At 32.7% G+C, this 12,516-nt stretch overlaps 1 protein-coding gene across 1 annotated transcript; it reads left to right on the plus strand.

Moving 5' to 3' along the window:
• The first annotated feature begins 4,470 nt into the window (after nucleotides 1–4,470).
• LOC147298921 (uncharacterized) lies at nucleotides 4,471–9,696 on the plus strand. Its single transcript, XM_086255775.1, has 9 exons — nucleotides 4,471–4,969; nucleotides 5,098–5,284; nucleotides 5,413–5,549; nucleotides 5,645–5,757; nucleotides 5,973–6,216; nucleotides 8,194–8,346; nucleotides 8,452–8,531; nucleotides 8,622–8,671; nucleotides 9,168–9,696. The coding sequence occupies exons 1-9, from the start codon at nucleotides 4,553–4,555 to the stop codon at nucleotides 9,302–9,304; spliced, it is 1,518 nt and encodes a 505-aa protein (XP_086111901.1). The 5' UTR covers nucleotides 4,471–4,552; the 3' UTR covers nucleotides 9,305–9,696.
• Nucleotides 9,697–12,516: the final 2,820 nt, after the last annotated feature.

Here is a 12,516-nt window from a genome sequence, read left to right on the forward strand (position 1 = left end):
AATCAAGAAAAGTCAAGGATCGATGTATAGCAATACAATACCTCACTTCAAAACTCTCCTACTCTCATCCAGATGCCTCACATTTTCTTCATGTTTCATCACATTCCTACGATAACCTCCATCATATTACACATATATAATCTTATAGGGAATGCTATCCACATTCTCCAATTTACCTTTTTCACCGACCTTCTTCTTTATTATTTTCATTCCGTAGTGTATTTTTATGATCGGAGCCGTTCATTTTTTAGATCATTCTTTGAAGATCATCTCTCCAAAAAATCAATTAAATCGAAAATTGTTTGATCATGTAATTGTTATCAAATAAACAAACGGTGAATCAAACTGTTACCAAAACCGTCTGTTTATTTGATCATAGTTACATAAGGAAACGATGTCTAATTTGGTTAATTTTTTGCAGAGATGATCTCCATAGAATGATTTAAAAAACAAACAGTTCCGATCATAAATTTACACTGCGGAATGAGAATAATAAATGATAAGGTCGATGAAGAAAGTAGATTGGAATAGATAGATAGCATTTCTCTAATCTTATATATTTCTCCAACTCCAAGACACACCCAAAATATCTAAATTCTAAAAGGACCCCTGGAGGGGGGGGAGGGGGAAGAAAAAGGACTAAGACAACTCTTGTACTCCATGCATCTTTCCCTATTGCAAATTTCGCAAGAATTGATTATTTGGAGACATAAATTTTTCTCATCGAGACCAGATCTGCCTAATGAGAGTCGACTCTCTCTTCTCTCTCCTAGGTTTAGCAGCCTTCCTCTCCTCTGTGAGAGCATTTTCCTCTCCTTGTGAGAGTTTCTTCATCGATTCTGTGGTGATCTGTCTGAGCTATGCTCAGATTTCTTTATTTCATTGTCTGTTTTTCCTCCTTTTTCCTCATCAACCAAACCCCTTTTGAAACCATAGATCTGGTATCCTTTCTTTCCTCTACATCCATCACTTCCCTCATTTTCCCCTTTCTTCTTTATTTTCTTTACCCTCATGTGAAGCCCTTGATTTGCTCCTACCCCAACATTTCTATTCGATTCTCCTTATCTGATCCTTGCAGCTCCTTGTTAAAAGTGAAATTCACTTACCCAGTGGATTATGGGAGTTGTTTTGACATGGATGTCTCACCCAACATTCTCCCAAGTTGTTTCTCTTTGCGTTTGGTTACCGTCGTTCTTCAGTGGCTGTGGCTTCAGCTAGGATTGTTGTTTTTTGGCGATGTTGGTGGTTTTGCCTTGTGGTTTTGGTGGCTTGCTGTGGTGTTGCCGTGGGTCTTCCCGAGCAGGGGTTGTTCCTTGGTTACAACGGCGGCGGCGGCCTTTATGGCTAGGGCTTTTCTATTGTTTTTGTCTTATGTTTTTCTTTTAGTTAGGCCTTTCTTTTGTTTGTTAGGTCTTTGGTGTATTTGGTATTTGCTGTCTTTTTCTTTGGAGTTTCCTTGGATTTTTGTAACTTGTGTTAGAATGAGTTTACTAAGTTTGGCTTGTGAAAGTGGACCGTGTACTCTTTATCTCTTTAAAGGGTATACCGTCCAGTTTCTTTCAAACCTCACTTATTGAGCCAATTCTTTGTAATTTTTCACTTTAATCTAATGAAATTTCTCTTGCCCAAAAAAAAAAAAGGATTATTTGGAGACCAAATTAATATAGTAGGGGTATAGTCATAAATGTCGGAAAGGAGAAAATTCCCATACCAAAAGTACATAAAAATAGAGAGGATAAGAAAACGTAAAAGCAACATAGCTTTCTCTTTCACGTGTCACCACTGGAATCTTGATCATTGAAATTTCAATGGTCCTCAAACTTAAACCACAAGAAATTTCCAGGCATGCGCGCTTAGCATAAACAAAAAAAAAAAAAAAAGACTACAAGAAATTTGTTAGCAAAAAGGGGAATAAAAAAAAATTAAGAGAGTCATGCTTAAATGTGAGAAGATAACAGGTGTGTCTGATATACACCTCCCACTAGAGGGAAAAGCAAAAGAAAAAAAAATGTCAATGTCCATGTGGAAAAGCGATCAATGTGCAAAATGTTTATGTGTTTTTAAGTACAAAAACCATTCAACAAATATCGTTTGTCTTGGATCTCCTCATTGTGTATTTGATTCTTAATTTCTCTAGAAGCTTGTCATGTCTCAAATGTCTCTTTGTTGAGAAATTGAAACGAGAATACTAACTAATATTGTAGTAATTAATACAATTATCTAATTGATTGATAATTCAATTATCTATGAAATTTTTATAATGAGTAAAAAACGAAAAGACAACAAAAACTAAATAATTCATACAAATAATATTTTAACAATAAGATAAAAAGATAATTTCATGCATATAACTTTTTTTATTTGTTTGGAGAAGGAAGAGAAAATTTGAACTTAAGACTTTTCAGTTTTCAATATGCTCTCTTTTTACTAATAACTAGTTGGTAATCTACAAATTTAGTACATATATATGAGGCTGAGTGAAGAAAATCTTCCTCAGTACTCATCATTCTTCCAACACATTAATTAAGTTGTCTCAACGACTCATAAATCCTTTGATATTTTTCTTAAGGGTGGGGGGTTAAGTTTTTCAATAAAATACCTCAAAGAATTATGGCATGGCAAACTAATTAACATTCTTTTGAGAGTGTCTTCATCTCGTTCCCATGAAAAAAAAAAAAAAAAAATCTTAAATACGTCACTGGTTCAAACTAATACCAACGAACACCAATGAATTGGGTATGGGAAAAAAAATAAATAAATCAAAGACCAACTAATCTTCGCTTAACCATGGGTAAACTGTAATTTTCCTATTTGATGTTAGTATGTCCAGTAAAAAATCAATTTATATCCAAAACGAGAGATCCATGTGAAGTATGGTGATCAACATATAATTAGTATTTCTTTTCATAATATTTCCCTTTTAATAGTCTCTTCACAATATTTATAGTTAGAAAATTAACATCAATTGAAAATTGATGAAAGGGATTAATTAAAGATTAGATAATGATTGTAGGCAAATATTTAAAATTAGATATTGACTGCAGACCATTTGACAATTTTGACCAAAAGAAATGATAAACACTCCCCTAGTCCCCACAGCCCACAGGCTAATCCTAGAAATAGAATATCCGAGCATTTCATTAACTAACAAATTGATAGGTCCCACCAACTAAATTGATAGGGAATATCGGAGCATTCCACTCTCTAGAAGATGAGATATGAGATATCATTATTTGCTGGATTATTGAGCCAGTCAAATTAAATCTTGTTGTTATCAGGGGGAGCATTCAACCATTTTGCGTGTTGTACTCTTTTCCCTCCGACTAGGTTTTTGTTTCATCAAATTTTTTCTAGCAAGGTTTTAATGAGCCAAAGCGCATCCAACATTGTAGCAGTGATATTGCAAAAGTTGCACTCTTTTTCCTTCGCTTTGGTTTTGTCTCATTGGGTTTTTCAAAGCAAGGTTGTAACGAGACAACCTTTACTGATTGGAGAAATATATCAACATCAGGGGGAGTGTGCCATCAAACATTGTACTCTTTTTTCTTCGTCCAAGGTTTTTGTCCCATTGGATTTTCCTGGCAAGGTTTTAATGAGGCAGTGTCGCACGCCCATCATATTTATCAGAAACACATGAAGATTGTACTCTTTTCTTTAGCTAGTCTTTTTCTCATAGGGTTTTGGCTAGTAAGGTTTTTAATGAGGCAATTGTCATATTCAATGGACATCCAAGGGGAGTGTTGTAAATATCATTAATTATGTGGCTGTCCATTATCATGTTTAATATTTATCTCCTATATTATCTAGAGCAATTGTATAGATAATTAAAAGGAGTCCAATTCATTGTAAAATAGGAGACCTTAAGGTCTATCTCAGGTCATTCAAGAGCCTATAAATAGAGGCTTTATGTGAATGAGAAAGACATTCTGATTCCTCCCCAATTCTCTCTTATATTTTTTTTACATTTCTCTTTATTTTATAACAGAAAGGGATTAATTAAAGATTAGATAATGATTGTAGGCAAATATTTAAAATTAGATATTGACTGCAGACCATTTGACCAAAATAAATGATAAACACTCCCCTAGTCCCCACAGGCTAATCCTAGAAATAGAATATCCGAGCATTTCATTAACTAACAAATTGATGGGTACCAACTAAATTGATAGGGAATATATATTTTTCTACAGCTTGATCGGGTCAACCAATCATATAATATGGTCTACAACCAAAAATAAAATAAAATTATTCAATATGGTCCACATATGAACTGTATATGAATTGAAGACTTTTCCCTTTGTCCATTCTAGATTTAATTTATTTTCTTTTTCTGTTTTTATTAAATTGTTAAAAGAGTGATTGCTTTGGTTAAACACTGTTCCAAGTAAAGCCAACTATTGTTTGCCGGCCTCTAAGTCAATACATGCTGTAGTCTCTTCAAGTCTTTGAGATCTTATAGCTTATATATATGTGGCTGTGCTTAGTACCACCACCACAATTGAAAACACACAACTTGAATCCTTCAAAGCATTTTCAGCTACAAAACCTTGCCATGAACCCACTTACATTTTCACTACAATGCCTTGTACTAATTTTTCTGTTTGTGATCACAACCTCTGTTTCTGCTACACCTCTAAACAAAATTCCAAGGCTGAGTCCAACTGGAGGAACATTTGTACATGGAAATTATGTACATGACCATCCCCAAGCTTTGTCTGCATTTGATCCAATAGACTTTGAAACATTTTATTACACCCAAACACTTGACCATTTCAACTTTAGGACTGAGAGCTTCACTACCTTTCAACAAAGATATTTGATCAATTCCAAGCATTGGGGTGGCTCCAATATTAGTGCACCAATTTTTGTTTACTTTGGCGCAGAAGAATCATTGGATAATGATCTACCTATCATTGGATTTCTCAGCGAAAACGCTATTCAATTTCAAGCTCTCCAGATTTATATCGAGGTATGTATATGAAAGAACTTTAACATTGTCATACTTATATGTACGGAATTAATGCTCTGTTAGCAGACAGTTTAATATATTATGTTATCAAATTGTAAATCTGAACATATGTTTATTTTTCTCATCAGCACCGTTACTATGGTGAATCGATCCCATTCGGGTCAAGGGAAGAAGCATTGAAAAATGCAAGCACTCTTGGGTACTTCAACTCAGCTCAAGCTATAGCAGATTATGCAGAGATCCTCATACATATAAAGCAGAAACTACATGCTGAGCATTCTCCGGTCATTGTTATTGGAGGATCATATGGTGGAAGTGAGTGACTATATATATAGAACTTCCTTTACAACTGTTACATTAATTTAATTAATTACATGTAACTTGTTGTCCATGTTTTTATATTTTTCCTTTGATTTAGTACTTTTCTTGTTTGATATATGCAGTGCTTGCTTCATGGTTTCGGCTAAAATACCCCCATGTTGCTCTTGGAGCTCTGGCCTCATCAGCTCCAATTCTCTACTTTGATAACATTGTTGCACCAGAAAATGGATACTATTCCATTGTTACCAAGGATTTTCGAGTAATATTATATATCTTTTTCTTTGTTTTCGTTTTCGTTTTGTTTACGTAAGTATAATTCAATCTAAATTATGATTTATGGGCATGCATTTGTAGGAAGCCAGTGAGACTTGCTACCAAACCATAAAGAAGTCATGGTCTGAGATTGATAAAATTGCTTCTGGGCCTAATGGTCTCTCAATTCTTAGCCAGAAATTCCATACTTGCAGGTGCATACAGATAGCTAGACTTGCCATTTTCATGTTCGGATTTAATTAATTACATATATAATCAATAAGAGTTAATTATGATGATTAATTCTGTCATTGCTCTTTTGTTTTCTTGTAATTAATTTTCATGAATTGGGATGTTTACATTACAACAATGAGTTAATTCTGATGGCTTTGTCATCATTCGATCTTTTGTTTTTCTTGTATTTAATAAGACCCTTGAGCAAGTCATCTGAGCTGAAGGACTTCTTGGACTCAATGTATGCTGGGGCTGCTCAATACGATAGTCCACCAAGATATCCAGTCACTGTGGTCTGTGGTGGCATTGATGGTGCTTCCTCTGGTAATGATACTCTTAGCAAAATATTTGCAGGTGTTGTTGCATATAGGGGAAACAGGTCATGCTATGTCAATCAACCCAGAAATGAATCTGAAACAGATGTGGGGTGGAGATGGCAGGTAATTATATCCAATTTATTTTTCATTTTATCTTTTCAATACTTGTTAGTTTAATATATATATTATTGGTCTAATTAACAATTTAAGTTTTTAGAATTTAGTAATTTATTGTCTAACATGATAGCAGAGCTTTGACATATCCAGTAATTATCTAACAAAATCTTCCAAATCTACCAAATCTACCAAGTCACTTGACAAAAAGTCTGGCTTTGAGGTCACATTGACAGTTATGGGTTGCTAGGCTGATTCTGGTTGCTTAGGAAATACATCATTCTAGAAGTTACCTTTAAAGAAGCACGAGTTCTGGACTTCTGGGGCATATGGCCCTTTCTTTTCTACATCATGATAAAATAAAGAGAACAAAATTAATAAAAGGAGTTTGCATCAAGTCAAATTTATATCAACAAGTGGTGCGTGCAACTTGTTCATCCTTTGATTATAAATTTTGAGAAAAAATAAAAAAAATCCTCAGGACTTAGCTTATCAATCATCAAATAAAAAATTAATTGGTTAAGATGTATCTTTAATGACTGAGAGACGATCTATTTTTTATCCTTCATATTTGATCTAACAGTTTGTTTATATATACAGGCTCTTTTTATTGAGGTGTACTTCAACTTATTTATGTTGAGGTATGACTTTGTTGGGGCCCATACGAGTCGTTTTGTGTCGATTCGGACCGTTAGCAAGAATCATCTTCATTGATAGATCATCCTTGCAAAAAATTAGTCAAATCGAAAATCATTTGTCTATTTAACTTTGATAAAACAAATGGACGGTTTCATTGAAAATATTTGGTTCATCCGTTTATTTGATCAAAGTTAGATAGGCAAATGATTTCCGATTTGGCTAATTTTTTGCAAAGATGATCTATCAATGGAGATGTTAAAAATAAACGGTTCGGATCGACACAAAATGACTCGTGTGGGCCCCAATAGGGTATACCTCAAAATAAATAAGTTAAGGTATACCTCAATAAAAAGAGTATATAAATCTTCAGTTTTTGAATATGCAAGATGCTTGTTCTTTAATTGATCTTATTTATGGCCTTTCTTTTTCATTTTTTGAACTTATTTATGGCATTTTTTTTTCCATCTTTTGATCTTATTCTTGGCATACCTTAATACTTTAAGGTAAATATTCAATTGAGACCTATTCTTTGGTTCTCATAGTTTTGAGTTCTTGATCGTTACTCGATTAGATTTTAGGTTTAAACTCTTCAATTTTAGATTTTAATTCTATACCCTAAAATATAGAACCATATATCCTAACATGTTGAATCCTGTCAAAACTAGTCTAAAAAATTGAAATATTATAAAAAGACCCATGTCCCGTTCTTTAATTAAAAAAAAAAAGTTTTGCTGAGAGAATTTCTGTACAAATCCTAATAAAATTACATACATATACATATTGAACATTGTACTCATTTTGTTTTCATAAAAGACTTGGGCCATTTTTTTTGAAATTTTAAAAAATATAATCATCACTTAGTATTAAAATAGATAAGATTCAAGCACTCCCCATATAATATAAGAATTATAAATCTTTTGTCATTGTTTTTACGACCATGTAATATACATATAAGAATTATAAATACATATATGTAACCCTACTCGATCACACGCAAAAAGTTCTATAAATACAGTTCATCTTTTACTCTACCTTGGATAATAAATTCATGATTAGAATTAAAAGTCAAGTAAAAATAAACAAATTATCTAAACTTACTTAAGCATGCACTACTTGAGAGTTATATTTTCCAAAACTCTAAAAAAAATAACTAATGTCTTTAAAGGGTCTAAATTTCGATTAATTGTCTAACTTTCTCATATTTTTACAAGAAATTAAAAGTATATTCAATTGTTGACCATGCATCTTCCCTTTATTGAAGTTTGATACTTGCCTGTCGTATGAGTTCTTAGAATTGTCATTTATCATAACTCATATATATGAATACAATTGGTGTGTGGTATGTAGACATGTAGTGAGATGGTGATGCCCATAGAAGTAACCAACGACACAATGTTTCCACCTTACACCTTCGACCTAAAAGAATACACCAATGACTGCAAGCGATTGTATGGTGTCCCTCCTCGGCCTCACTGGGTCACTACCTACTATGGAGGACATGTATGTATGATTTTTAGAATTGAATATTTCAAACACGTCCTTGTACAATTTATAAATTACTCTAATGGCTGCTGATGCTAACAAAAATTTATGCCAAACATACAGGATATAAAACTTACTCTTCACAGGTTCGGTAGCAACATCATTTTCTCCAATGGGCTCAGAGACCCTTACAGCACTGGCGGGTAAGCTTGTGAAAATGGTTGTTGTTGTTGTTGTAAAACAACATATATTAAGCTTGACTTGACCAAGTCTATTTTTAACTCTGATCACAGGGTGTTGGACAACATATCAGACAGTGTGGTTGCCGTCTATACAAAGAATGGTACTTTCCAAGTTCACTATTTCTACAAGAGTGATTAAAACCCAAAAAAACAAAAAAACAAAAAAGAGGAATCATCCAAGGTTATATAGGAAATAAGAACTAAAAGAAGTCCTTAAAAAAAAAACATATAGTACTCTGTTTGGGTTAATTGATAGCCCAATGAATCCATTATACCTCCATATATCCCCAAATAAAAAGGCAAACTAGCTAGCTCATTGGATGATAAGCATTTCAAAATGTGATAGAAGTTCTAGAAAGTCTTTGATGGCAAGTCATACATGTCCTCCTTTCACAATATTAATCATTTCAATCATATATATGATATATCAACATGCATATATGTGATGAATTATTGTGAAAGGACATGCAAACAACTAGCTCAAGATTGGGAAAGTTCTCCTACCTTCTGCTTAAAAAATTATTTAATTAATTAAAAAGGCAAAACCAAACAAATAGACATTTATATCTAATACAAAAATTAAAATTTATTTTGCAGGGTCTCATTGCTTGGATATACTTCGTGCAAACAGCTCTACCGATCCAGAGTGGTTGGTGAATCAGCGCAAGATTGAGGTGAAGATCATCAAAAGATGGATGGCCAAGTACTATGCCGACCTTCAAGCATTCAGATAATTAGTAAACACCACTTCAAACTATACTATAAGCCGGCCATGGAAGAAATTGAATAATATAATGGTCAAATCTCAGCTACAAACAAGCTCCTGTGTGGCCTATGGAAGTTGAAGATTCTTTGCCAAAGAGAAGGGTGAGACAAATATTAGTACCCACCAACCAGGGATTACTTACTTGCATGCAATTTTTTGAAGTCATTAGTCAATAGTCACCACCTGTTATATTATTATTATTATTTTAATTAGGATGTAACCTTATTCCTGGAGTTTGAAGAGGACAAAACCTAGAGGGATAATGTTATATATATTGCCTCAAACTTTGTCTCAAGTATCAATGTCACCCATAAAGTTTTAATTGTTTCCACCATTAATAAAATTTTCCATTTGAATCAATTTGATTTATGGGAATTAAATATAACTTTAGCAGTTAAGAATATCAAATTTCGAGTTTGAATCTTGGTTCTTCTAATATGTTTTGATAAAAAAAAAAAAAAAAAAAAACAACAACAACAATAACAACAACAACGTAGCTCATCTTATAAAGGATCTTTAAATAGTTCCCCTGAATTTTCTTATTTGTATTGGCAACCCTTAGAAAGAGTTCTAAAATATATATTATCTAGCTTTGGCATCAAACGAACTGTGAAGTTCACACTTAAACAAACAAGCATACGATCAAAAGAATTTAGAATTAGAGTATACATTTGGGCTGGTTTGGAAGAATTCCCTGCACAAATAAGGCCTTGCGGTAAAATTAATGAAGCCTCATAAGGCCTTGAAAAGGAATAAATACTTTGAAGAACTTTGGGCTAAAGGGAGCGGGCCCCATCCTATCCCTCCTCCCCTCTCTTTCCTTTTCTCTCTTCGGCTCTCTCTCTTTGGAGAAATTTTTTTCATTTGACCATAACAAATTATAGCATTGTGACCAAACTCTAACCTTAAAAAGTACCCTTTAAATTGTTTCATGTGATCATCTATTCAAATTTTATTCTTAGGAAGGTTCAATCTTATTATAGGTCGAAACATATCATATACATGCATGGTTGCCAAATGATCTTTATCGAAGAAAGTAATTCAATCTTTATCTATGGTTTACCTTTCTTACGAAATAACTATAAAACTGAGCTTTTTTGCACATGTGCCCACAAAAAATATGTGAAAATTAAAAAATCTATAATGCATAGTTTATATGACCTAATCAAAGAAATTATATATACATATATACAGACCTCTTCTATTGAGGGATCTCTTATTTAAGAGATTTCTTATGGGGCTCATTCAACATTATATTTTAATTTGATCGAAACCGTCTATATTTTAGGTCTTCATTGAAGGATCATTCTTGTAAAAATTAGCCAAATCAGAACCATTTATTCATTTGATTAAATGATCATCATTTCAAGTGTTTATAGAAAATATTTTGTTTGTCTATTTATTTGATTAAATTAGATAGTTTAATGATTTCCGATTTGTCTAATTTTTTGCAAAGATTATCTTTGAATAAAGACTTAAAAAATAGACGGTTCGTATCATTGAAATACTATATGAATTGGGCCCCATGATGTATCTTTTTAATCAAATTATTTAAGGGATCTCTCAATGGAATATGCCTATATATATATATAGAGAGAGAGAGAGAGAGAGAGAGAGTGTGAGAGAGAGAGAAAGAGAGTCATTCAAATGAGGTATACTTCATCTTAAACATAATGTGGTATGGTTTGTGGGACCTAGTACTCCACATTATATTTTGATGATCGAAGTCATTTATTTTCTAAATTTTTATAAAAAGATAATCCTTGTAAAAAACTAGACAAATCGGAAATCGTTTAACTATTTTATTAAAGGGTCATCATTGCAAATGTTTACGAAATTATTATGTTCGTCTATTTATTCAATCATAATTATGTCTTAAGAGTTTACGATTTACCTAATTTTTTGCAAGATAATCTTTGTATAGAGACTTAGAAATTAGATGACTTCGATTATCAAATTATAATGCAAAGTAGTCCCACAAGTCATATATCATGATGTTTAAGATGAAGTATACCTCAACGGAGGGGCCTCATATATACCATGGGATTTCCTAAACTTAAATATACCCAATGAAATATACTTAAAATTTATATCCCAAAAATACAATTAGAGAAAAATTTACAAACAAGACACATACTTTAAAAATACAATAAAATTCACATTCATCATTAGAAAAAACTTAATAATGATATGTTTCTAATAAAATTTTACTAAAAACCGTCCAAATCGGAGGACAGCCACTTTAGGATTTACATTGTTACATTATAATAGTGTGTAAGTGTATTTTATATGTACTAAATGTATGGTGACTTTTATTATCTTAATTAATAAGTATTTCTTAAATAATGTACGAGTGTGTCAGTAGAGATGGAAATGATTCTTCTCAAAAAAAAAAAAAAAAGTAGAGATGGAAATGACAAACACGATCCCGCTCTGACCCATTGCCATCTCTAAATTAGAAGTTTATGTCATAAAACAGCCTATATAAGTTTTAGACAATATTAGACAACCACACCCACAAATCACAAAAGATTTACGTCATTACGTGGGCGAATTACACAGCCAGAGAATTTTACTAATAATCAAAAGAGTGTTTGAAACTCTCACAAACCCAAATCCCAAATACACCTAAAGCAAACTCACAAAAATAGTAAAGCACAAACAAAGAAAGACAAACTCTAATTCTTGCCCACAGTATGTTGAACAAGGAAAGGCTCCCTTTCTGTAAAGCTAACAAGTGACCAATTCCAATAAGGAAACCTTAATTTTGAAGGAATATAACAATCCTAGACCTAAATGGAAAATCTTTGGGCGGTGTTAATGCTTTCTCAACTTAAGCCACTTCCCAACAGCCTCCACTACGTACAGGACTTTCTTTGCAGCTATATTACAATAGGTAACCTCATCTTCTCAACCCTAAGTTACATAACCAATTTATACAATATGGTTCATAAATGAACTATGCATTCCCTTTTCATCAGTTTCCATACAATTTTTTTTCCTTTTCTATTTTTTTATTAAATTGTGAAAAGAGTAAGCCAGTAAAAATAAAAAATTGTCACAATCTCTTCTATTCTTTGTGATCTTATTATAAATATGGCTGTGGTACCACCACGGCACCACCACATTTAAAAACACAACTTGAACCCTTAAAAGCATTTTCAGCTACAAAACCTTGCC

The sequence above is a fragment of the Dryas octopetala genome, chromosome 1 (genome assembly GCF_963921425.1).
Source record: "Dryas octopetala chromosome 1, drDryOcto1.1, whole genome shotgun sequence".
Classification (NCBI taxonomy): domain Eukaryota; kingdom Viridiplantae; phylum Streptophyta; class Magnoliopsida; order Rosales; family Rosaceae; genus Dryas; species Dryas octopetala.

Excerpts from the sequence above, each read along its gene's own strand:
- LOC147298921 (XM_086255775.1), top strand. The coding sequence starts at position 4,553 with ATGAACCCACTTACATTTTCACTACAATGCCTTGTACTAATTTTTCTG. Across the intron at positions 5,550-5,644 it reads TTGTTACCAAGGATTTTCGA|GAAGCCAGTGAGACTTGCTA; the intron begins GTAATATTATAT and ends ATGCATTTGTAG. Across the intron at positions 8,532-8,621 it reads GACCCTTACAGCACTGGCGG|GGTGTTGGACAACATATCAG; the intron begins GTAAGCTTGTGA and ends CTCTGATCACAG.